At 51.4% G+C, this 25,875-nt stretch overlaps 1 protein-coding gene across 8 annotated transcripts in view; it reads left to right on the plus strand.

Moving 5' to 3' along the window:
• Positions 1-25,599, plus strand: part of LOC125617601 — a 78,163-nt gene extending 52,564 nt beyond the window's left edge. For 7 of the 8 annotated variants that reach the window (XM_048805840.1, XM_048805845.1, XM_048805841.1 and 4 more), the window contains 7 exons: positions 5,337-5,411; positions 15,325-15,417; positions 15,890-15,999; positions 19,789-19,849; positions 20,428-20,627; positions 23,359-23,458; positions 23,811-25,599. In XM_048805840.1, the coding sequence (XP_048661797.1) occupies positions 5,337-5,411; positions 15,325-15,417; positions 15,890-15,999; positions 19,789-19,849; positions 20,428-20,627; positions 23,359-23,458; positions 23,811-23,861 (690 nt within the window). In that variant the 3' untranslated portion in view covers positions 23,862-25,599. The remainder of the gene's footprint in view (positions 1-5,336; positions 5,412-15,324; positions 15,418-15,889; positions 16,000-19,788; positions 19,850-20,427; positions 20,628-23,358; positions 23,459-23,810) is intronic. The other variant, XM_048805842.1, reaches the window with a different exon arrangement.
• The last annotated feature ends 276 nt before the right edge of the window (positions 25,600-25,875 follow it).

A 25,875-nucleotide genomic window follows, 5' to 3' on the forward strand; every position in this document is an offset into this window, starting at 1 on the left:
GTAGAGAAAGCGAGATTCGATTGGGCATAAAAACACCCACAAAGCTCTGTCCACTGTGGGAACTGCCCCTTCACGGAGGAATGCTGAGTGCCTATGGAATCGCCTGGGGAGGGACTGCCGATTGTCCTGAGCACCCCTGTCCCCTTCCTGTGCTCCTGCAGCACCTGTGATGCATGCCCAGGGCGCCTGCCTTTCACAGCTGGAGTCTTGGGAAACAGACCCCTTGAAGTGAAGAGCCCCAGGTTGGCTTCCCAGAACTTCCTCGTTCTGAGAATGGGGGCTGGGGGCTGCCCGGCCAGCGGGTGCCAGGGCACCTGCCAGCCCAGCCTAATGTACAGGTGTGTACCACTGGCTTTGCTTCTGTAAAGCGCAGCCCCTTCTGGGAAGAGGCACCCCGCTGCTCCCCCCCCCCCCCCCCCCCCCCCCCCCCCCCCCCCCCCCCCCCNAGGGAGAAAAGAGGGGCCAACGGGTTTGAGGACATTGGGAGGAAAGAGCAAGACACCTTTCCCTAAAAAGTCATTTTCTAATTGTTTCTCCTTTGCCCATGGATTGCCTGTTTCCTACGTGGGTGGGCAGCCAACTGGCCACGGGGATCCAGGTGGTTCCTGGCTAGGCTACTGGTCACACTTTCGACTGGGAACCACTCTGGTGGTGTAAGATGAGATGGGTCATTTCGCAGCAGACTGAACCCCTTTCTGCCAGGCAGGTTGCAGGGCTCCTGAGCCTGCTGCACTCCGTCCTGGAGCAGAGGCCTCTCTCAGGGGCGATGATGCAGTGGATGGCTGAGCACGTAGGCGTGGGCTGCCCCAGCTGGAGCTGTGCACAGTGTGCTGGGGTGCATTCTTCATCATTACCATGACAGTTCAGTCCTGTGTGACCTTGAGCCCTGGCACGTGGTCTTGGGTTATCAGCCCCTGGGAACTTGCTAGAAATGCAAACTCTCAGGCCCAGTGCAGCTCCTGAATCCAGAACTTTGAGTTTGGGTTTTAACCAGCCCTTAGGGACTTAGGGACAGACCCAAGTTTGAAAGCCAGAGCCCTAGGCACTACCTCAGCTTGGGGGCTTAGATGTCCAGACTTAATTAGCTGTGGTTCTGGGCCTGTTAATGATAGGCTGTCTGACTTTATTTATTTAGGTGCTGGAATTGAACCCTGGGATGCTCTACCATTGAGCTATGCCCCTAGCCCTATTTATTTATTTATTTGAGATAGGGTCCTGTTAACTTTCCCAGGTTGACCTTGAACTTGCGATCCTCCTGCCTCAGCCTCCTGAGACACCAGGATTATAGGTGCATACTGTCATACCCCTCGGCTGCCACTGAGCTGTACCCCCAGTCCCAGTTTTCCAACTCTTAAACAAGAACTCCTTTCAGATATTCAGAATGTTTCCAAGTGTGGTGGTGCATGCCTGTAATCCCAGGTACTCAGGAGATTGAGGCAGGAGGCTTGCAATCTCAAGGCCAGTCTGGACAATATAATAAAACTTTTTATTGAAATAAAAACAATAAAAAGGGCTGAGGATGTAGCTCAGTTTTAGAGTAGTTGCTTAGCATGCGTGAGGTACTGGGTTCAATTCCTAATACTGCAAGAAAAAAGAAACATAACTAGGAGTTTGTTGGACACATGGTAGATGCTCAGTAAAGATTCCTTGAATGGATAAATGACTTAGAGAATGAATGACTGATGTTCCCAGTGAGGTGGGTGGGCTTCCCTGGAAACGTGCATGTAGGACTGAGGCCCCAGAGCCTGACAGAGAGACCATGAAGGAGCAGCAGGGACTGGCAAGAATCAGTCTCCTTCCCTCTGACAACTCGCCACCAGCATACCCGGCTGCCCAACGCAGTTGTACAAGAGAGTCCAAGTGAGGCGACTCTGGGACTTGAGGACTGTTCGGGTGGAAGTTCCTGTTTACAGGGACTTAACATTCCTCTCTCTAGTGCTGAGCCCTCTCTGTGAACATGAGGGTCAGAGACAACTCACTTCTTGGGATTACACCCGATCCACCCAATCCACACTTTCTTTTTAAAAAGAACCTGAGATTGATGTTCCTCTCCAAGCAACTGCTGCAGGGCTCTGGAAGAACCATACAGAATGGCCCTTCCTGCTGTAAGAAGAGCCTCCTCCTGCTCTGCGCATGGAGTGGAAGGATTGCCATGCATTCTCTGTGACAGGTGACACCGCCACTCTGCCTGCTCCCAGAGTCAGCACCCTGCCTCTCAGGCAGAGCCACCCACAGAGCAAGGCCCTCCTACCTCCGAGGACTGTGAGTGCCTAGAGTAGAATCCGAATGAGATCTGTACAGCTTCTTGCAAGGAGGTCAGGTTGAGCTACCGAGCTCTAAGACTGACCTTGCCCTCACCTTGTCCACATCAGTAAACCACGCTGACCCTTTGTTCAGGATTCATCAGAGCCAGGCTTAGACAGAACCATACTGCAATACCCCCACCCAAATGTGAGCCTTCTTACACATCTGTGACCACCTAGGTCCAACCAGGCCCTCCTCCTGTGGAGTCTGTCCAGCTGCTGCCCTTAGCCCAGCACACAGCTGCAGTCCAGTCTCAACAGGAGAGCTGTGGGGTTGGGGTTGTCCACTGCTGTACCAGAATGCCCAGGAGCCTAGTGGAATGGTGGCTGAGTTTGGCTGGGGTAAGAGGGGGATCTTCTGTTGGTCTCCTGGGCTCAAGTATGGGACTGCACTTAGCTGTGAGCTGATGAACTCTAAGACCTCCAAGACAGCTGAGGGTCTCTCTCCTCCTCTCTGTCCTCCCACACCCACAAGAGAGTCCAAGTGAGGGCAGCCAGCCTTTTCCACAGTGGCCCTCTGTTTTCTTTCTTTCTTTCTTTGAATACTGGCACTGAACCCACAGCCTCACACATACTAAGAAGCTACCTACCACTGAGCTATATCCCCATCCCCTCTTCTAAGAAAGAAGCTGCCCCAGCTGTCTGTCCCCATAATACCTGGATGTCACTTATGCCACACTCTGAGTCACAGCAGGGCACAGGGCTGGTCAGATGCCAGCAGAGGGGAAGCACCCCTCATCTGTTGATGGTGTAGGCCCAGGAGGAGTTGCTGTGCTGGCCTGGCCTGGGAGACACTGCCTTCTGTGTGCCCAGCTCATCTCTGGGTTTCTGCCCAAGCCTGCAGCTGGCTCCTGTGCTGTAAAAGCCACAGGCTGATTTGCATGTATTCGGATGTACTGGTCTGGGTACTCCCTTGGCCTGACATGAGTTCCTTGGGCAGGAAGGCTTCTACACGAGCTCACTGTTGTCCTGCATGCTGAAAGGAGTGCCTGGCCTGTAGGCAGAGCTTCAGAGACAGGTGCAGGTTGAGTAAGTGGTGCACACAGGTAAGCCCACAGGTGCCGCAGTCTGGCTGGGCACAAATCATGAGCCACTGAAGCAGGAACAAACTTTATTTCTGAACTCCACCAGCACACTCCACATACGCTCCCCAGGAATTCTCCCGAACGCACGCAGCTAGTCCAGGAACCAGCAACCGGAAATATCCCACCTCTGGCACTTCCCCAACCAATGGGAACTCTCCGGGAATCCCCGCGAGAGCTCAACTGGAACTCAACCGGAACTCCGCGGGAACTTGCTGGCGTCACCTCTCCACCACTACTTCTGGCAAAAATGCCATGCGCCATCCCGACTCGGTTGTGGCCCTCAACACACAGGTTGGCCCTCCGTGGCCAGACTGTATCTCATAAACAGACGCTGAAAGATGTGGTATAGAGGGCTGGGGATGTGGCTCAAGCGGTAGCGCGCTCGCCTGGCATGCGTGCGGCCCGGGTTCGATCCTCAGCACCACATACAAACATGTGTCCGCCGAGAACTAAAAAATAAATATTAAAAAAAAAAAAAGATGTGGTATAGAACTGTGTCACATACCCTGTTGGTCCTGGTGGGGCAGGGAGTGGGACGTGAGGTGGAAAGCACTGTCCTGCAGCTGTGGGGTTGGGGAGGCTGCTGGAGGGGAGCTGTGGGCTGCTGAGAGGCCACAGGTGACTGAGCCGGGTCTGGCTGACACTGACCCTGGCAGGTCTCTGTGGCTTAGTTGCAGCCAGGACAAGACAGCAGGTGCTGTGTGACACGCAGCACAGAACATGGGGGACCGTTGTGGCCGACGGTCGTTAGGGTGATGCCGTGCTGGGGCTGTTTAGTAACTGCCTTTGTGTGTGCCATACTGCAGCAGCTCCTCTGTTCCTTTAAACTAGTGTTGAATTGTTCAGGAGGACCCTTTTCCCTGAGTCTTGCTGGCCCTGAATTGCACTGTCCAGGGAATTCCTCCTTTTTTTCTTGCTAGTAAGAAAAAACACGCTAGTTTTAAGATTAAAATATCCTGAAAGTAATTCAGGGATGAAAGAGTTGTAGCTCTTTCCCCCTTTGTGGTGCGGGGGCTGAACCACCACCTCCTGCCTGCGAGGCGTGAACCTCCCACCAAGCTTCACCCAGCCCCAGCTCCTGGATGGGTCTCCAGGGGTGATTCTGTCCTCTAGGGCCTTGGCTCTGGGGACAGTGTCAGATGCGACGTTAGGAACGTGCTCTGTGGACAGGCGCAGTTCACCTCAGGCGTCAGGCTGTGGTTCAGAGGCTGAATCTGGGCTCCTTTGCTCAGTGACAGGCCCTGAAACCTGTGAGAGGGCCTTACCTTCTCCACTCCTGACCCTAGTTTTCACTTCTTTCGAATTTTCACTTTTATGGATTCTTCACACTTTTAAAGCGTTTATAGCTTAGCAATGAAGTTCTGATTGAAGTCGGTTACATTACAACTAATTTTTAGTAGATAGTTCATATAGAAACCTTCATTTTCCTTCAGTGTATGTGACACAATATTTGCTGTTGATCTATAGGAAGTAAAACCCTTTGACCTTCAGAGAAGAAAAACAAAACCACACCAATTACATTAGATACAAAGTAATGAGACTTTACCCAGTTTTGAATGAATATGAAGTTGTAAGACAACTAGCTCAATTTTTCTGTCAATTTATCCCTAGTGTCCACATAGAAGGACATTGTCAGGCTCCAAAGATTATTTTCCTCTAAAAATGATACAAAATAACAACATAATTTAGGCAACTATTATTGGGCATTTGTTACATGCTGAGAATCTAGACCAGATATAAAGACTGTGTGTATGTGAATGTGAGGAAGTCATGTCTATTAACAAATATGTATGTTAAGAATATATTTTTTGTTCTAGAAATATTGAAATAATTGTAATATTTATAAATAAGAGGTGTTTCATTTTTGAAACGGCCCCAAGGCTTGTCCCACCTGGGATCTGGATGCCCGCCAACCATCAGGATTGAGACTGGCTATTGTTCTTTACAGACCAGGGCCTCTACTCTGGGACAGGAACCCTGTCTGCCTCGAACCCAAGAAGAATCTCAGCAACGACCTCTGAAGGTAAGAGGCACAGACTCTTCAGTGGCCTTGATATCTCCAAGTTACTGTCGACTTAATAACTAAGTTCACCAGGACTGTGGGGGTGAAATGGTATTCTCAGGACATTAACCATAGAATCTATGTTTGTGTATATGACAATGAGATTGTGTAAGCAAATGTTTTCTCTGTGAAGATGAAACTGGGGGTGTATTATTATTGTCTTTTCTTTCAGAAGGCAATATCATTTTTTGGGGGGTGGGTGTGTCTCTAAAAACTAGATCCTTGCTTCTAAATATCACCCACTCAGCTATGTATCCATCCATCTACCCACCACACATCTATCTGTCTGCCCATCTGTCCATCCATTAAAAAGCACTCATTGGAGTGGGTTTCAAAATATATACTGTGAGAGGTAGAAAGATGAACCAACTTCTCAAATGACTATCATTTTAGTGATTTTTTAGTATCTTTTGTACTGAAATTTGATTTTGGGGATTAGAAGGGGTGTAGAGTAATTTTTAATTGTGACAATGTATGTGCAGTTTAAGTTTCACTTTTTTAAAAACAAAACTCCTTGGTATGAGAAAATAACTAAAGGATCAGAAATAAGAGCTAATGAGGCCATTTCAGCAGGAACACTTTCCCTCTCCGTGTTTTCTCCCTACTTGACCATCAGCAATCCACTTTTCCTATTCTTGCTTCATCTTACTATAGGTGTCCTTCTAAAAAAAAATACTCGCCCTAATCACTTCACTAAATGTGGAAGAAATGGGTAGAGTTACGGCTTTGCACAGATGTTTCTGAGAGGTTCTCTCTCAAAAAGGGGGCTTTTCAGGCTGGGGTGGTGTGTGAATGAGAAAGGCCACTCCTGGGGGGAGGGCCCTAGTCCTGGATTGCAGTGTGTAGCGGTGACACTTAGGACGGCTTCCTCTGTACTTGGAGCTGAGAGGGGTCAATCCCTGGGTGCTCGGACCGTAAACAGCCTTCAAGCACTTTAAAAAATCTGCATTTTGTGGGTGTCGGCACAATACACTCTGCCTTCCCTCCGCCATCTGTGCTTTATGCCCGAATCCCCTTTGAACATTTGCCTTGGCTTGTAAAGACTGCAATTTATTTTACTCCAGGCTTCAAGGTGATATACCATTTTGCCAAATGCAGTTGTAGGCAGATAGTCCATTCCTAAAAAAGAAAACCTTCATTTTTCTTACCCAGACTTGACTTTTCTTGGTAAAAAGCCGCAGTGTAAATTTTAGGGAGTTTGCAGACACTTGAGGCCTGGTGGGCAGAGGTCACCTTTCCCAGTCTCTTTGGTGACCCGCTCTTAGTGGGTGGCTCCCAGCTCTGGAATTTGGGACTCTGAAATTCCACATTGGTCCCTGTGGCCAGGAGTGGCCCCCAGATGGCCCCACCCAGTGTTCCCCCTCGACTCCAAGGTTGGGTCCTGGTGCAGGACAGGGGTGGTGTCTCCTTTCTGCCATGACAGGGCTTTGCACTCTTGGCTTTGAGGTTGTCTTAGGAGAAAACCCACCACCCAAGGCCGGCTTGTGGCGAGTGCTTGGCTGGGTGGAGAGCCTGTGGGGGACCCGGGCCCTCGCCACCCATGGAATTCCTGCATGCGGATTTCCCACAGGAGGCTTCCCAGGACTGAGGGAGGGCCTGTGGGGCACTTGTCACATGGGTGACCTCAGATCCATTAAGACCTAGCATGGAGGGCCTCTGGCCTGAGCAGCTCCCCGTCTCACAGGCTGGGCTGGAGCAGTGTGTCCCCTCCCCTGCCCACTGTTCCCGCCTCTACCTGGGCCACACTCACACCTCACCACCTCTGCCGACCTTCCCGGGGACTCAGCCAGAGGACACTGTTCTTCTTTCCAGCTTCCCTGGGCACACCTGGTCCTTGCACAGGTGTTAGCTCCTCAGTGGAGTGGGCCCACAGCTCCAGGCCCACCTGGTGCAGCACTTGGACTCTCCTCCGTGAGGACTGAGCGTCTTGTTCCTGAGCCCATCAATCCGCCTCTGCCCGCTAGTCAGCATGATTTCATACTCGACTTTGCCTAAGCAGGATCCTCCCTCTTTCTCTTCACCATCAGCCAGCATATCTGCTTTGGGACCCAAAGCTCCCTGGGCCCCGGGACACTTGTCTCACTGGGACCCAGCCTGAGAGGCATCTCCTTGGTTGCTGGGTGGGCAGCGGGGTTATGAGCTGTTGTTCTGGGTCCATCCTGCACTTGCAGAGGCTCCGGCGGGGGGGAACCCGGTGCTGGGCAGCCTGCCCCTCCTCCACGCAGCACGTGTTTGCTGGCTCAGGCAGGTGAAGAGCGCCTGGCTGGAAGAGCGAACGTGAGTCTAGCTGTGCTCAGACAGGGGTTCTGCATCCCAAGACAGCACGCAGCCAATGTCAGAGGCCAGTGTATCTGTAACACCACCTGTGAAGACGATTGCCGGCTGCTGGGTAGAAGGCGTCCCACCCACTTAGGGGTTCGCTTTTAATCAACGAGAGTTGCATTCATGCTTTGAAATATTTCTTTTCCCCAAACTTCTCAGATGCTGAAGGCAGTCTGGGCCTCCTCTCTCCTCCAGTCTCCTCCGGCAGTCTTTCCTGAGCAATCCCTCTGGTCTGTTTGTCTCCCCCAAACCTTGCAGCTTGGCAGAACCCACTGGGCTGTAAAGGGCTGACTTAGTAAATTCTATGCAAAGGGATTAGAAACAAACTGGGAGGACCCAGAGACGACACTGGCAGGACTGCCTGTAGGTACGCAGATTTAGAAATGCTTTACAGCTTCGGTTGGGAATTTTACACGCTTTGCCTAATTGTGGCAGACAACATGCACTCCCCTGGCCTTGCCAAGCTGAGTACGTGGTCGTAGAGTTCCAGGGCCTCGCCATTGGATCTGCCGGCTGGGAAATGTGGCCTCAGCCCTGGGAAGTACAAATGGCACTAATGACCTCGAAAGACGCAAGCCAAATGGGGTCATTGGTGCTTGGGACGAACTATATCCTCCACTTAGAAGCCAGGATCACACGTTAATTTGCTGGGTTCTAGGAAAACATGCTTTTGTGGGGTTTGTAATGAGGGAGTGTATCATCAATAAAATGAGGAAAATCCTGGATGAAGTTCCTTCTTACTTGATTTTCTTTCTTTTTAGAGTCTGTACCTATGCATAAATAAATACAGGATGTTAATTTTGTACTTTCTCAAAATGTATCATTTTCTATCCACCCCAAATATGTCTAAAAACAATGTGAGGTACACACAGAGGGAGTTCTAACATTCCAGCCTCAGGACATGAGTGGTCTACTACCCCAAGTGACAAAAAGGGCACCACAGGAATTTGGCAGTGCAGATGGAAATGCCACAGTGCTCTCTCCTGATGGGAAACGATGGGATACACAGTTTTGCTTGATCCATGTGTCTTACTAGGGAGCACAGGCATCGTATTGTGGGAAATGATTTATTTAATCACATTTTTAGCAATAAAATGAATCTTGGACTATGCCTGGAATGTGGTCTTGTCCCAGATGGAAGGATCCTATCTCCATGGTTTAGTGCTTAAGATTTGGATCACCCCAGGCGGTTTCTTCCAACAACACAAAGTGTCCAGGTGAGAAGGCGGAGCCTGGTCCCATCCTGGGAAGACCTTCAGAAGCCCCCGGAACAGGAATACTGTTGAAATCTCCGTGGACGGATGTCTTCATTAAGAAAAATGTTCCATCATAGCCTCCAACAGCTAAACCAGGAATACAGAAATGAGTAAAACTGGCTCCCGGGAAATAGGGAGCTCCTACCTGGCACCTGAGAGCTCAGGAAGAGGTGGGGGCGGCCTGCTGGAGAGTGGCTTCCTGGCTGTCCTGGTGATCTAGGGCAATGCTTCCTGGCAGGGACGGGGGAGCCATTGTTTTAGGTCTGCTGGGCCACAGCTGGTCTCTTGGGCAGTCCTCTTCTGTCCCTTTTTAAAATAACACTTGAAAAATGTCAAACCACAGATCTGGCCCCTTGGCTGGAATCTGCAGCCCTCTAGTCTGGGATGCTAACTTGGTGGTTCTCCTTTCTGAATTTTAATTACAGAAGAATAAATCCAAATGTGCTGTGTATCTTTTGGAGTCTAAGTTAAGAAAGCCATCTCTCTCACCATCTTTCACTGTAGTGTTTAGGCTAGGGCTGGGGCCCGTGTGGTGCTGCACACCTGTGGCAGGAGGGTCGCGTGTTCAAAGCCAGCCTCAGCAACTTAACAAGGCCCTAAACAATTTGGTAGGATCCTGTCTAATTAAAAGAGAATGGATCTGGCTCAGTGGTTAAGTGCCTGAGTTCAATCCCAGTAACAAAAATAAACAAGTAAATAAAATAAATGAACAAACTAGGGCTGGACTATGCATAAGGCCTATATGCTGAGACCCTGGCCCGAGGATGCCTGATGAAGTTCAGATTTCAGGGCCCATTTGCCAGAGGACAGCTTTTCTTATTGTCACCTGATTCTACATTGTTGAAAAGGTGGCTTTGATTTTGAATGATGTGTTTTACCAACACTAGAAATGCTTCCATGGGTCACCCTACCCTAGCCCCAGTTTTTTTGTAGAATTTAAAGTTTGGAACCCAAGGGATAAAATTGGTTGAAATCATCACCTCATAAGGAGTGTTATGTAGGATGCAAACACAACATTAAAGAGTGAAGGTAGTTGGAACTGCATTGTGAATTCTTGGCTGAGAGTTTTAAAATGTGTTGAAGTCCATTCTGTGTTAAGGTGTTGGGTGTCCCTGTATAAAGTAATGTCCTCAGGGCGAAAACAGAGCTGTTCTTGTTTCTTTCCTGTGCTTGGTTTCTTTGCTGCTCTCAGCCTCCCCACCCCAGGGGGCAAAGTACCCACTGCTCCCTGCACAGTGCGCTAATAAATGCCAAGGAGCTGACTGATCTAGACTAGGGTGGCCCCTGTCTGGTCCTGCCCTGCTTTCTTTTGCAGAAGAGCTGTGTTCACTTTTCCATTTCTTTAAAGAAATACATGCATTTTTCAATCTGCCCAATAGTACCAATAGAAACCATTTAAGATTGATTTAGATACAGAGATTTTCTGTTTTCCCCTTTCTGTTTCATAATACTGGCCCAAAACACTGAGGCATGATGAGCTAGTGATTTGCCAAGTCTCACTACAATCTGCTCATAGGTGTTCTATAATTATTAATTTCTTCTATCACTTGAAGAGAAGTGGTGAAATGTTTCCTATAAATACCTACAGAAATCTGACATCTTTGAAAACACGTCTGATTTTTACCCATCTCTCCCAGTTTGATGAGGAAGAACAACCTTGTGTTTTCAGAAGCACTTTATGATGGGGCTTGATGCTGTGTGACATTTTCTGACTGGATGGTGGAGTGTCTGAGTTAATCTGGCGTCCCCCACCCCCGCTTCCCTCCTTTAGGGTCTGAGCTACCCAGGACTTGCATTGCACCGAGGTTTCTTCTGGTAGGTGATGGGACCTGGGGATCCGTGGGGGTCAGGGGCCGTGTGTCTCTCCAGCTGTGGTCCATGCACACTCCACTTGTAAATAGCGGACCCAGCACCCTGGCTGTGTGAGCAGGGCGCCTTGCCACCCTCTTCCACCCCTTCTCCCTGCGGGGCGGCTCAGCCTGGGGTGTCAGGGAGATCATTAAGGGGCACTGCTCCTTCTCCACACCTGCGACGCTTCCCTGCTGTAATTTTATGGGCCTTGAGGAGGCAGGTTTGACACCGGGACACAGTCTCTGCCAACAGCTGCAGACGAGCCAGCTCCCCAGACAGTAAAATGTAAAGAGGGGGGAGGGGGCAACCTTTGAAGTTTGCAAAAAAGCATGACTTTGACCACTTCCTCTTCCCTTTTTAAACGGCTCCCAGGTATTATGTTGAGAGTGGCTACCGCTAGCTTTACAAGGACAGATCCGCTTCCTCCCAGCGCTCGAGACTCAGGTCTGCATGGTCCCCAGCATTTTAATACCATTTCTGGATGGCCCTCTGTGTCCTAGATGACACCAGGATGAGCAAATGGGGAATGGCTGCTGAGCTGGAGGTGCAGTGGGCATCTGCACAGACGCACACCTGCACGGTGCTCTAGGCTGCGTTGCCGACAGCGGCTTCTTCCTTGGGCTTCCTGATTCTGACCATAAAGGAACCGTGACGTGAGGAGCAGACTAAAGCTGTGGCTTTGTTTTGATCTTAGTGTCCAGTGGCTCCTTTCTTTTCCCACTTTGTTCCAGCATTTTCTCTTTTTGTTTAAAAAGAGACTCCAGGAGTTTAGTTGATCTGTCACTTCTAGGTACTTTAGCAGAAGAAGTCCTGGATGTGTGTGTGTGTGTGCTTGTGTGTGCACATGTGTGTGAGTCCAACACCACCTGCTCCTCGGGAGGCCTTACTCAGTGAGCTTGTGGGGAGCATGCGTGGTGGCCAGCTGTGAGGTGCTAGGGCAGCCTCTGCGCCCCTTGCGAGGGCTGCAGGCTGCTGTGAGGCTGAACCGTGGTAATGGGAAGAGCTATGGGAAAGCGAATCCTGGCTGACCCCCGACCCCCCCCCACCATGTCCTGCTACTATCCCAGGCTGCCAGCAGTTCTCGGCTGGCAGCTGTCTGTGCCACTCCACCATGGCCACGTTGGGCTGCTCCACCCTTGTCTGCCTCTTGACCTCTCAAGGCCTTCTGGTGTCCACTCTTGCTCTTTTCACCTGGGTATCTACCCAGACAATGGTGGCAAGTGCCTCTATGACAGTGTTGGCCTCCCCCGCAAACCCTGCGGAACCTTCCTGGTGTTCCTGCAGGTAGGCCTCAGCCCGCACAGCACTCCTGTCTCTCTGGCCACCATCTCTCTGGCTTTCAGGCCTCCGGTTGGGCCTTGCACGTCCTCCTAAGGAGCCACGGGCACACTCCCTGCACCCCCAGCGCCTCCGCGTCCTGCAGGCGCTGCTCCAGCTTCTTGGAGAAGCACTGTCTACCTCCTGGTTGTTGGAGCTCCTCCTGTGCCAGGGTCTTGTCACTAAGTCCTGCTGGTCTGTAGCAACCTTGGGCCCACGGCCTGCATGTGGCTGGCAATGCCAGCCTGTGATGGTTTCTACCCAAGGAAGCCAGGCGCTCCGGGAGCCAGCTCGGCAGGCAGCAGAGTGGATTCCCTGCAGAGCAGACCCAGGCCTCGGGAGTGCCACGAATCTGCCACGAGGAAACTGCTCCTGTAATCCTTCGTCCCTGGCAACGAACGTACTGGGTCGTACTGCCTCGGGCCCTGGGGAGCAGGGACACACGTCCTCCCTCTTCCCTGAGGCACCACTCGGTCCCCTGTTCATCACTGTCCTTGCTAGCACACTCCAAACCCAGCCATCTGCATGCCACCCAGGTGCCTGTTGGGCAAAGACGGGTCCCTGGAGGGACATTCACATGCACACTCTCCCCTCTCTTGACCAGGTCCAGGCTCTTCTGAGCTGAGGTCTCCTCCCACCCTCTGACTGGGCACCTGCCCTTCATGCTTGTTCAATACACCAGTGCAAGCCGTGTCCTCCAGACAGGGTGCTCTGTGTCTCGGGACAAACTGCCCTTCATACAAGAGGCTTATGCAGGGGTTGATGTGCAAGAACGGCAAGCACACCACAGCAAAGTGCCAGTAGGGACACTGTGGGACCCAGGGCCTCTTGCTCAGCCTCATGAAGAGGCAGCCTGACAGGAGAGTGTGGTCTAGCTAGAGTGGCGAGAGGTGACCTCCTCAACTGTTCCTGGATGTAGGCAGTTCCAGGATGGAGGTTTCTCACCAGAACACTGATGTCCTCCCCTGGGGTCTGCTGCCCCGATGCCCTCCCCTCCCCTCAGGCGCAGAGCAATGGACTTGTCCACCTTTGGACTGAGACCTCTGAAACAGTAAGCCCTGAATAAGCTTCCCCTCCTCTAAGTTGTTCTTGTCAGATATTTTTGTCACAGTGACACAAAGATGACATACCTGTGTGGACCATGATCTCCCTAGAGGAATACAGTGCTCCCACAGAAGCCAGAAGATCCTTCATGTTTCGATAAAGCTTCTAATGACCTAAGTACATGTGGTGACCCGCGCCGTTTGGAGGATTTAAGCGTGGCCAAGGGATGCCCGTGGCAGGGCTGCATCTCTGCCTGCTCTGCCCAAGGCTTCCTTTTCATCCGCGCCATCTGCTGCGGGTGCTGTGTGGGGTGCTGGCTCCCATTGACACCAGTCCTCGTTTCCTCACCTGGTGCACGGCTGCTTCTGTCTGCACCTTGCCGGATGCTCCTGCCTGCTGCAGGAGTGAGGCAGCCTCCACTCCATCTTTTTTTTTTTTTTTTTTTTGGATCCTGGGGATTGAACTCAGGGGCACTTGACCGCTGAGCCACACCCCCATCCCTATTTTGTATTTTATTTAGAGACAGGGTCTCACTGAGTTGCTTAAGGGCCTCACTAAGTTGCTGAAGCTGGCTTTGAACTTCCGATCCTCCTGACTCAGCCTCCCCAGCTGCTGGGATTACAGACGTGCACCACCACACCCGGCTCCACTCCATCTTTTTTATTTTGGGCAGCGTTGGGGTGGAACCAGGGCCTGGTGCATATAGGCAAGTGCTTTGGTACAGCCTCATGTCCACCCTCACTCTTATTTATCTGCTTTGATGGGGTGACTGAGGTCTTTCACTGAGGAGAGCTGCAGTGACTGGCAGGAGCCCAGCACGACAACATCATGTGGAAGAACCTTCCAGGCCAGGGAGCAGAGGTGCCCAAGGCTGTGTGCTGCAGTCTGGCTGGGCACAAATAACCGGGAGGTCACGAGCCACTTGTAGGTTCAAACAGGAACTACTTTATTGCCAGAACCCAACGGGAACTCAACGGGAACTCTGCGAGAACTCAAAAGTATCAGGCACCCGAGGTAGCAGGAGCCCTCTTATTGCCGGACAGCAGAGGTTTATATACACAACTGAATACACAGCCTGTTTCAATTTAGCATCATCCAGTTACAGCAATCAGTCATTATCTTAATAATTATACACAGCTTAACTTAATTATCATCATCTTAATGGCTCGCTGATGTTACTTCTCAACCACTCCTTCTGGCAAAATGCCAGGCGCCATCTTGACTTGGTTGTGGCTCTCAACAGCTGTGGGCAGGAGCCAGCTTGGTGTGTCCCAAGAACAGAAATGATGTGGGACACCTTGCGGTGAGGGCAGGGCTGTTGCAGGGGATCATGGAGGTAGGAGGAGTCAGAGAGGCATCCAGCCTTCTCTGAAAGGGCCACATGGGCAGAGATGTCAGCCGTCCACTCAATAGCTAATGCACATGAGATTCCCACACTGTGCAAGTCTTACATACCGCATTTCTTGTCCTCACAATCGATGGGTATCGAGGTCTAAACTGGCAAAATAAAGGAGTCAAGTGAGGCTGCAGGCCAGACCACCTACCTGTAGTGATGGAAAAGGAGCCAGAGCTGGACTTTGACCCAGAGAGCTCTGACTGCCCACTGCACTGGGCCCCTTTTGGTTTTCCTCAGGAGATGGTTCTAGAAGAAATGACAGAGAAAAATCTGAAGGCAGGCTCAGACCGAAATTCCCCAAACCCGTGAAGCCAGCAGCAAGAGGAGCAGAAACAAGTGAGCAGAAACCATCCACATGGCCTTTGGTGCGGGCTTAACCCAGCACAGGCTGCACATGGCCAGGTGCTGTCAGGGCGCAGGGGCAGCTCCAGCGCCATCCAGCCAGACCTGAATCATGAGGCACGTGCGCCATGTCCTAAAATCAGGAGGCCCGTTCTGAGCCACCGTTCTGTTGCGTCTTGAGTCGAGTCCAAGCCTCGATTTTCAGCAGGGGCCTTTCTCTCTGCATTAGCTGCCAGAGGAGAAGGTGTATTTCTCACTTCTTAAGTCCTTGTGAAAGAGGAGGAGCACAACTGGCTGACGGTGGCACTGAAGGATGTGTAGAAAGATCTGTCTCCTTTTCCCCAAGGGCCTTCTTTCTCAAGTGACCGAATGGAGGAAAAGGTGTCAACAGCGAGAAGATGCAGGAAGACTGGGAAGACGAGCCCCAGGACAGGGCAAGGTGAGTGTTGGGGCTTGGCGATCCGATCCCGCTGCTCTCCTGCAGCTCTCCTCCCACCCTGGGCTTCAGAGCACCGCTAGCCCAAGAGAAGCCAGAGGGGCCTGAGTTCAAAGTGAGACTCAGGAGAATCAATAGTGGAGAAGAAAGAAAGGAGGAAACTCACCGTGATTCTTTCCCACTGCGAGAGGAATGAGCCTGGCCAGAGGCAGGACAGAGGGCCCAGCTTGCTGTCCACCCTTTACCTTGCTGATAATTTACACTGCTGGAAGGTTTCCACCCATATCGTAAGTATTATGCATGCCAACTAGGGGGAGTAACTTGCTACGTTTAGCCCTGGTGAATCATGACAGTGTACGGCTGCTGTGTGTGATAACATGCTCTCCCGTGCTGTCCCCATCCTTGACCACTGCAGATTCCATCTCCAAGGTGAGACACAAGCACAAATACTTTCACAACAAAATATTTCTTACAGAGCAAGATCGCTTGTAAAACAGGTGAGAAGGATTCCCGAAGTAAGATCTATCTTCGTCGCTTGTATCAGATGTATTCAACCTCTCTTGCAAACATGGAATTCTCCAGAAGGTGAGTTCCTTTCTAAAACATATTTTAATGCCTTTTTTTTCTTGGTTGTTTTGTGGTCCTGTGAATGAAGTCCAGGCCCTTGTGCATGCTGGAGCTACACCCCAGCCCTTAATGCCTAATTTAAATGTCTTTCCACAATCGTCTTTGCACATAAGTGTGTTAGAGAATTGCCACTCAGGAGGCCACCAAATGCTCTGGAAGGCCATCAGATAGGGCACGGTTACCATCCCTCTGAGATGGAGACCCAGAACTTTAGGTAGCCTGGCTGGGGGTCCTCAGCCATGGAAGGCCTTCTGGTCCCTGGCCTGCTGCCAGAGGTCCTATGTGTCCTGGGAGTACTTTCCTGTAGCTGTGTGGAGATATGGGGGGGTTGGCCTCTCTGTGTCCCTGGCACTACTGGTGGGGTCACAGTGAACCTCAGGACCCGGCTCACCATTGCTCCTTAAGAGCCAGGACTTGAACTTGGATCCGTGGCCCATCCTGCTCTGTGGGCTGGGGGGTGTGAAGCAAGCACATGTCTCTTGGCCATCGGTCGTGCAGAAGCCCACTCCCAGTGGAGACTGGCAGGGAGCTGGGAAACTGTGTCCTTTCTTTAGAGGACACAGAAGCCAGGCCATCTCGGAATGAGATGGACGGAGGGCACTGTGATGGCCTGGAGGACTCACTGGGACCTCCTAGCGTTTCAAGGCCACCTTTTCTGAGATTCTGAACCTGGGGCCTTTCTCTTCCTCAAAGGGCTCAAGAGCTCTCTAGATCTGTTGAACACACAGCAGAGAGATGGGTCCTAAAGGTGGAGACCAAAGTCTTCAGGGGTCAGAGCCTTGTGAGGGGGAAAAGCCCCTTCCTTCCCTCCCCAGAAACCCAGAGTCCACCCCCCGGGCTGTTTCCCACGAGGCCACTGCACATGTCCAGCTGGGAGACTGCTGTGGATTCTTGTAGCAAGGAGCCAGTTTCTGGTCATTTGGAGGGTGGAGGAGGTGTCTCCCTGGTTTAGGGACCAATTCAGGCTCCGCTATTAGCATTTGAATCAGGCAGCCAAGCAGTTTTGATTGAACAGAGAAGCCAAGCCTTTGTTGTTGCAATCTAAGGGCTTAAGTAATTTTCTGGCCTGCTTTAATCAGTGGGAAAGGGGAAATGGAGATGGGCCGAGAAGTGTGTTCTGGCCTCTGAGGCCCAGCGTGAGCCCCTGATCCCAGGCCGGCTCCTGAACTGCCGTCCTTACACTCAATCTGCTCAAGCGTCTCCAGAATATATATTTTTTGGTTTGGATTAAACCAATCCAAATAATTATGGAGACACAGCAGGAGGGGATGGCAACCCCATGGTCACAGTCTTCTCTTGCAGTGGCTCAGCCATATCTCCTCACCCCCTACCCACAAAAGGAGCCGAAAGGCAGAGATCTGTGGCCGGTTCAAGGACAACATCCAAGTAACCTTGTCACACAGTGGAGCTATGGCCTCTTAAGAGCACAGGGAACTCCTGGAGGTAGCTCATGGTATTTAATTGACATGGGAAGGAGACAGTCTATCCATGTGCATAACTAATAAAAATTGTAAAATCTTAAGTTTAGAAAGGCTGAAGGCCAAGTTTCCTCAGCCCGCTTGCTCTTTCCCGTAGCTGGCATTACGTTTTCTTATATTGTGCACAGACAGACAGACATGAAGGACTCCAAAAATGCAGATGACTATGAAAAACCTGTTTGGAAAAAAATAGTCTTTGGAAAACTTGACCTCTTGGCAGCCATGCTCAGAGTCTGCTCTGGGCGGGGTCCTGGAGCAGATGAGCCAAGCCCCTGGCCTGCTCCATCTGGCCACACTTTCTGAGGAAAGGTGCCTATGAAACACCCAGAGGCCCTGGCATACCTCGTGGGGCCTGCTCGCGTCCTTGTGTCCACGCTCAGCAAACCCCAGCACCTGCACACTCAGACGTGAGTGCGTGGCATTACAGCGCGCTTCCAGAGGCATCCAAGTACACCGCACCCCCTGACGTCTGCTCCGTCAGCTCAACTACCTGCAGGCTCCCTGCAGGCCAAGGGCTCCCTGCCTCTCAGACTGGCTCCAACTCACTCCCTGATTCCTCTTCCTCTCCCTCATTTGGGCCACCCATGACTTCCCCTGGAGTCCTCCCCTGCAGATGGCCTTCTCTCCGCCCAACCCTGCATGGGGCGGGGGCCTTTCCGCACCTTCCTGGGGGATGGTCCCAGCTGTTTGAGAGCTGGACGCCTGGAGGGCAGGTACTCTGCCTTCATTAGTGTGTGTCTCCCCCTGGGCTGGAGCCCTTCCCCAGGGAAGGCAGTTTACCCAACAGCTGTTCCCGGGGCTGATAAAAGACCTCGTGTTTGCTTCTGCCTTGGTGTTTGCTGTGTGGCGTGTGTGGAGACAAATGGCCACTCTCTAGTCAGCTTGAGAGGAATCCACCCTGACTCCCCCACCTTTGCTCTGGTGACCCCATGGCTCAGCAGGAGCCCCCCAGGGCTGTCGGCTGAGCCTGTGTGGAGGTGGGAGCTCACACAGTGCTTCTTTGTCACAGGTGTTCTGGTCTCTCCAGGGGAAGCCACGCAGAAGGGGGACGATGTCCTGGCAGGCCTTGCCCACAGTCCCTCCTGGCCGCTGGCTAACACTGGCCGCTGGCTAACACTGGCCGCTGGCTGTTCACTGGCTCTAGAGCCCGGTGCTGACGCCAGGAGTCTATACTTTGACGGGGACAGGTCAAGGGTAATCCAAGGTCCCCTGGACTCTCAGGCTGGCCAAGGCCTGAAGGGATTCCCTGCCAGGCACGGTCTCATGGCCTCTGTCCCCAGGTGAGGGGCACTGTGCTCCAAACATATCTTACCACACTCCAGCCCTGGGACTGTCCCCCTCTGGTGAGCTAGCGTGCCCCTAGGTGTGCATGTGTCATCCCTAGTGTGTAAACAACTGAGTGACCTTGCACACTGTGGGTGTGCACACGGGACTCGGAGCAGCGAGGATGGCATATTCCTGAGCCATCCTCAGGGTGTTGCCAGCAGCCTGTCCATGAGCCAGCCCCCCTGACAGTGTGCATCCCCTCAGCCCATGTTTCCTGGACATAGCCCCCTGACAGTGTGCACCCTCTCAGCCCACGGTCCCTGGGCATGGCTCCCCCAACAGTGTGTACCCCTCAGCCCATGCTCCCTGGACATGGCCCCCCAGCAGTGTGCACCCCTCAGCCCATGCTCCCTGGGCATGGCCCCCCGACGGTGTGCACCCCCTCAGCCCACACTCCCTGGGCATAGCCTCCCGACAGTGTGCACCCCCTCAGCCCATGTTCCCTGGGCATAGCCCCCCAACAGTGTGCACCACTCAGCCCACGTTCCCTGGGTTTGGCCCCCCAACATGTGCACCTCCTCAGCCCATGCTCCCTGGGCATGGCCCCCCCAACATGTGCACCTCCTCAGCCCACGCTCCCTGGGCATGGCCCCCCTGGCAGTGTGCACCCCTCAGCCCACGCTCCCTGGGCATGGCCCCCCTGGCAGTGTGCACCCCCTCAGCCCACGCTCCCTGGGCCTGGGCCCATTTTTATGCCAGGTTTACTTTTAATAGTAGGTCAGAAAAGGGGATTGCATGTGGCTCCACACTGGGGGGACTTGCAGGGGCTCAGCAGAGCCACACAATGCATGGAGGCTGGGGGCTTCCCCTGGGGCAGTCCTGGCCCAGCCTTCCGGCAGGAGCAGTGGGAGGACCTGTCAGAGCAGCCTGTGTGTGTTCAAGGGGTGCTGAGCCTGACAGCTTCCCTGTGTTTGCTTTTCTCTGTTTGGTGCCACCTGAGCAGACTGATGGAGAGAGACGGCCGCTTTGCAGATGAGCACGCTGAGCGCAGAGCTGGAGGTCTGGTCAGTGACCCTGGGTCTAGTGGCAGCACAAGTGACACTCTGTCCTGCCTGGGACGGAGATCTGGGAGGTTCTGGGGGAGCTGGCATTCTTGTGGGTGCAGAAACCGGCCAGCAGGCGGTGGCTGCCCTGGAGGGTAAGGAGTGAAGAAGTCCGTTTGCCCTGAGTGGTGGTGTGGGGGTGTCTCGGGGCATTGGTGACCAGGGGACCGGGGCCAGTCGGGGTTGTAATGAGACAAAAATCTATTGTTGAATCCAACTTAAAAACAGAACCCAAAGACCCACCTTCCTCTGGCCCCAAGGGCCCCCTCAGTTGCCACCCTGTGATGATCTGGCAGCAGGCAGGAGGCAGAAGTGCGTAGCCTGGTGGGGTCCAGGCAGCGTCACTCAGCAACGAGACACTACTTCCTAAAGTGGCACTTATTAGACAATGGAAAACTTAAAATATGAATAAATAAATACCCATTTAAGTGAGCATTGCTGCCCTACTGTCCCAAACTCTTTTCTAAACATTGTTCCTCGTATTACAAATATAATGAAAGCAGCCACAACAAAATCAAAGTATTCTTTGCTTCTGAAAGCTGGATTTCATGGTCCCGAATGAAGACACCAGGCAGGAAGAAGTCCAGCCCAGGGAAATGGGGACAGAGGACCCACCACCCATCGGGCGTCAGCCTGGAACAAGGCCTGCCCTTCGCTTCCTGAAGTGCCAGAGCCCAGCGAGTGCACAGAGAACGCCCCACCAGAAAACAGGAGGTCGCCAGGTGGCCCTGTGTGGCATGTGAGTGGCAAAGCAATCGAACAAAACCCAGAAATGAGAAATGTTTGCAAACAGACAAAAACTAACAAGCAACCCATGTTGCAGTGAAGGAGTGTGTGGTGGAGGGGAAGGGGTGTGTGGTGGTGGTGAAGGGGTATGTGGTGGAGGTGATCTGGTGTGTGGCGGAGGTGAAGGGGTGTGTGGTGGAGGTTGAAGGAGTTGGTGATGGAGGTGAAGGGGTGTGTGGTGGAGTGAAGGGGTGTGTGATGGGGTGTGTGGTGGAGTGAAGGGGTGTGTGGCAGAGGTGATGGGGAGTGTGGTGGAGGGCGAGAAGAATGCAGAGCCAAGCACCTGGATCCCTGATGTTCTGCGGCAGACCCTGCTTGGGTCTCAGCCAGCCGACACCTTTCTCCAGGAGTCCCCAGGCACCCCCTGAATGGGTGGCCTGGGCCTGCGCTCCCCCAGCCTCAGCTCCCAGCCTCAGCTCCCAGCCTCTGCTCTTCCTCCCTGAGTCCCCGTCCAGGGGAGCAGTCTCCTGCCTCGGGCCATTACCAGCTCTCGTAAGGCACCTGTGAGGACAGCAGGTGGCTACCACTGTGTCTCCTGCCTCCAGGACAGTGACCGGCACACAGCAGAAGCCCATTATTGTTTCTAGAATGAATAACTTGATGGGCTCCTGTTGGTCCAGGTTTCTTCACGGCCAGGCCCAGCGGTGCCCCTGGAGGCACCTGGTCCTCCCTTCCTCGCTCCCTCAGGCCTCAGCCAGGCTTGGCCTTGGCTTCCTGTTGCACAGTGGGCGCTGGGACCCTGATCGGGTTGTTGGGATCCTGCACCAGCTCGAGTGTCCAGTTCCGTCCACTGACAGTGGTACCAGCAGTGGTACCTCACACTTCTGGCCAACGCCCTCACGGGAAGGGGGGAGCGCCAGGCTGCCGGGAGTCGGAGTTGCATCTGGTGGTGACAGGCTTGACACCATCGCGGTGCCCTTCTGTATTAGCCCCTGGTCCCTAGGAGCAAGTCCTGTGGAGCTTCAGGCTCGGTTTGCTCAGGTTGTGGGTGATAAAGATGTGCAGGAGCTCTGCCATCTGTGAGCCTGCCTCCAACCAGGGAGAAATCCACTGGCAGCCTGGCCCCGAGGTCTTCAAAGTGCGTTTGCAGGACAGATGCCCTTAGCAGGAGCCAGTCTGAGGAGGCTTGGTGAGGCCTCCATCAGGACCTGAGAGTTAAGTCTTCTGTTACCTTGGTGTCTTACTGACATTGCTTTTCTTCTCGGAGTCCTTTCCAAATTGAGGGAAGTGAAGAGAGTGAATGTTTCTGTCAGAGTGCCTTGGGTCTCAAATGTAGCTGTCGTACCCTCTGATCCTGGAGGTGAAGCCTGACACCAGATGTGGTAATGACTGGCTCCTCTCCGTTGCGGGCGAGCATGACATCTACCCTTGGCAGTGTCATGCATGCCAACCTTCTGGGCACCCCATGTAGCCCATGGCCCAGGACAGCACGGGGTCATTTGGCTCCTTTGCCTGACTTGGGTCCAGGGCTTGTCCTGTAGTCCCCATCTCCAGACAGCCCGTGTGCTACCCACTTGTGATGTCTTCAGACAGGAGCTTCAAGCCAACTTATGGAGCAGGTGAAAATTCACTGGTCACTACTTTGGATTTTCCCTTTCCCCCATTTTTTTAATTGGTGCATTGCAGGTGTACATCACGGTGTGATCTCTTGTCACATAGCCATGTGTGCACACAGTGTTATAATATAATTTGTCCAATGTCATTGGTTTGTTCCAATTTTCATTGAGGTTATGGGATAATGTGAATGTTTTCCTATACAAACATGCACACTCACACAGAGACACACAAACCAACAGACACACATAGATGCGGACACACAGATCCTTGTTGAAGGTGATTTGTTTCATTTCTTTGATAGTTAGTTTTGGTGAGGACTAAGGTGTCTTGCCAGAAAAAGATGCAGTCTTTTTTCCCCCCCAGTGGCAGAGCAGCATGGGTTATACTCAAAGCATAAAGTGGACCACTGTTCCATTTCCCCACTGTCAATCTCTACATTCCATTTCTGTGGAAACATGGGTGACAACATCTCCAAACTATTTTCTGCTGAAAGGGGTGGGGATGTTGGGGAAAGTAACCCAAGGTTCTTGTACTCTATCAGGTGGGGTGTGGAAAAGATGCAGTCTCATTTAGCAGGAATCTGTGGCTCACAAAACATCCTCCACAGCAGGATTGTTGAGCACAAAATGCTAATCCAAATGTTCTCTGCTTGATTCCCAAATCCTGAAGAACATCTCCATGATTTCCCCAAGGATCAAGATTTCCAATTTGAGTTAATATAGGCTATGCACTCAAACAGTCAGGAAAGGAGGGCAGGATATCAGTAAATGTGATGCATACTCAATGCAAAATTCACAAGGGAAGCAGGCTTCAGAGAGCCACTGAGGGGGGCTTGGTCTGCAAGCTTGTAGCAGCCTGTGGTGCCGACCTAAGACTGGCCAACCCAAAGTGGGGAGGCGGAACCCTTAAGACACTTGCACTTGATTGTGTACATATGAATTCTTGGGGAGAGAATTCATAATTTTTTTTAAAAATTGGATTCTTAAGGAAGTTAATGTCATTGAATGGGATAGAAAAAGTTCTTATATTTGCAGAAAAAAGTTATGTGTTGGTATTAACACGATTTTGAGTTTATGCACAGAAAGGCAGTTTAAATACCATCTAAGGAGCCTTCCCTCTTTCCTTAGGCGTAACCTGGCAGAGCACGTGAAGGGTGAACCTGCTCCTCCTGGGATGACCACAGCACCCCTGGCCCTGGAGCACATGATTCTGACTCACCGCGTTGTGGTCAGCTCCTGTCCTTCCTCTGATGTCGCCCTCCATGAGATCAAAGGGCAAATGAGAGTGGGAGCCAGGGCTGGAGAGCTGCAAGGGTGGGAGGTGTGGTTGGAGCAGGGTCCCAGCAGGGGAAGGTTCTGAGGATTTCAGGGCTGGGAACTAGATGGGCCAGCGGTCAGAGGTGGAAATAGGGAAATTCCTGAGCCATGGTAGGAGCTGGAGGGAAGGAGCCATTTCCTAATTCCCTGGTGAGAAAGAGCAAATGGCCGATAATGAGGTGAGGCAATGGGGGGTGTGTCCCTAGGACACTCACCTTTAAGGTTTCATATATATGGGTGTGTTTTTTTTTCTTTCATTGTAGGAGGCCAAGACAGGAAGTCGGTACTGGATTAACTATGTAGTTGAAGAATGAAGCTGCCCTATCAGAACTAGATGCAAAGAAGGAAGGAGAAAGAAATGTTGAAATTCCCCAAGAAGTAAGGAAAAGACAGCTTTCTCTTTCTTTAATCCGCAGTCCAAGTAGGTAAGCATGTACTCAACACGCAGCTTCAAGCCTGTTCCTCACCGTGTGGCGTTTCCACGGGGAAGCCCGGGTGACCGAGAATCCCTAGAAGCAGGCCCTGGTGGATCAGACTCACAGTGAAGCCAGGTCACAGAGACGGTCAGCACAGGTACACAGTCAGCCTGTGTTTTCTGTGCCTGACCAGAGCGTTATGGCTGAACAAACCTCAACATGAGTTTTTAAACTGTGAGAGAAAATATTTGAAAAGGAGTGAAATAGAGATTGTGAAGTGGAAAAATATAACAAATGAAAAGAAGATTCAGTGAGTGAGTTGAACAGTAGCTTGGGTGTACCTGAAGATGAACCCCTGAACTAGCCAGGTCAGAAGAACGACCTCATGCAGCACTGGAGAGAGAGATGGAACCTGAGAGGGCCCGGGGCACAGAGGACGGAGGAAGAAGTCCAGCACGTCTAATCAGCTCCACTAGCAATAATGGAGAGGAGGGGGAAGAAGCAGGATTTGAAGAGAGAAGAATTTCCTCTGATTTAGGAAACCCAAGAAACATGAACAAAGTGAGTCAAAAGAATACCACCCAATAAGAAGTGAAGATCGTCAAAGGATCCCCAGAAAAACAAGGGGATAATACCCAGAAATGCAGACAGCACCTCAATAGGAGTAACAGGCAAATTCTCTCAGAGTTATTTTAGCAGGAAGGAAGAGAGGGCTGGGGATGTGGCTCGGTGGTAGCGCTCGTGCCTAGCTTGTGTGACGTCCTGGGTTCCTTCCCCAGCCCTGCAGAAGAAGAGGAAGAAGAAAAGAAATTATAAATAAGTAATAGAAATCCTAAAAAGTCCTACAAATGTTAAATAAAACCAACAAATTAAAAAGCTTTCCACCAATAAAATAAGGAAACTCTAGGCCATGTGGTTTCATGGCAGAATTCTACAAACCCGCGAGGAAGAAACCATGCCATTGTTCATGCATGACTCTCTCAGAACACGGGAGCCAGCATGTGAAGGCAGGTGACCGCAATTCCAGAGCCAGAGCAGGCGTGTGTCACCAGGAGGAAACACAGCCACCTCAGGCAGGGACACACTTGCTTTACTCTGGAAGAAAATGTGAACAGATGGGGCCTAGTGGTGCCGCTCGATTCAGTAAGTTCTGCCTATAATAAAAGTAACAGGAAATCATGACTCAGAGGGAAATCCTTCAATCTGAAGGTGCACACACTCACACACACACTCACAACACATAAAAATATACTTCACATCTTTTCCATTTTTATTCCATGTAGTATGGGAAGTCTGACTCATATCATAGGAAAGAAAAAGATATAAAAGCTGTAAAGTTTATAAAACAAGATATAAACTTGTCTTTTAAATAGAAAAATTCCAACAAATCTACAGATTGATTATTTGTTTGATTGTTTGGTTGATTGTTTGATTTGGAAGATTGCTGGAAAAAGGTGAAGATACAAAAATTGACTATATTTCTATATACCAGCAAAAATTCAACAGAGAAATGTCATTTACAATGGTATAAAAAATAGAAAACATCTAGGGATGATTTTAATGAAATCGTGCACCATGAAAACCATGTGCTACTTTTGGAGAATATTTTTTAATCTAAATAAATAAATGGATACACCTGTTTTGTGGATTGGAAGACTTGATACCATAATGATTTCAATTTCACACAAGTTATAGATTCTATATGATTCCAACTGTTATCCAACAGTTTTAATTTAAATACAACAAATTGATGCTAACACCTATATAGAAATGTAAAGTTTCAAGTAGGGCAAAATATTCCCTCTCTTGAAGACCCTGTACCAGTTCGGACAATGCTGTAGCAACAGGCATAGAATGGACCCGTGTGAACCCACTCGCACACACACCAAGCACAGAGCGCAGAGAAAGACCC

The sequence above is a fragment of the Marmota marmota genome, unplaced genomic scaffold (assembly GCF_001458135.2).
Source record: "Marmota marmota marmota unplaced genomic scaffold, marMar, whole genome shotgun sequence".
Lineage (NCBI taxonomy): Eukaryota > Metazoa > Chordata > Mammalia > Rodentia > Sciuridae > Marmota > Marmota marmota.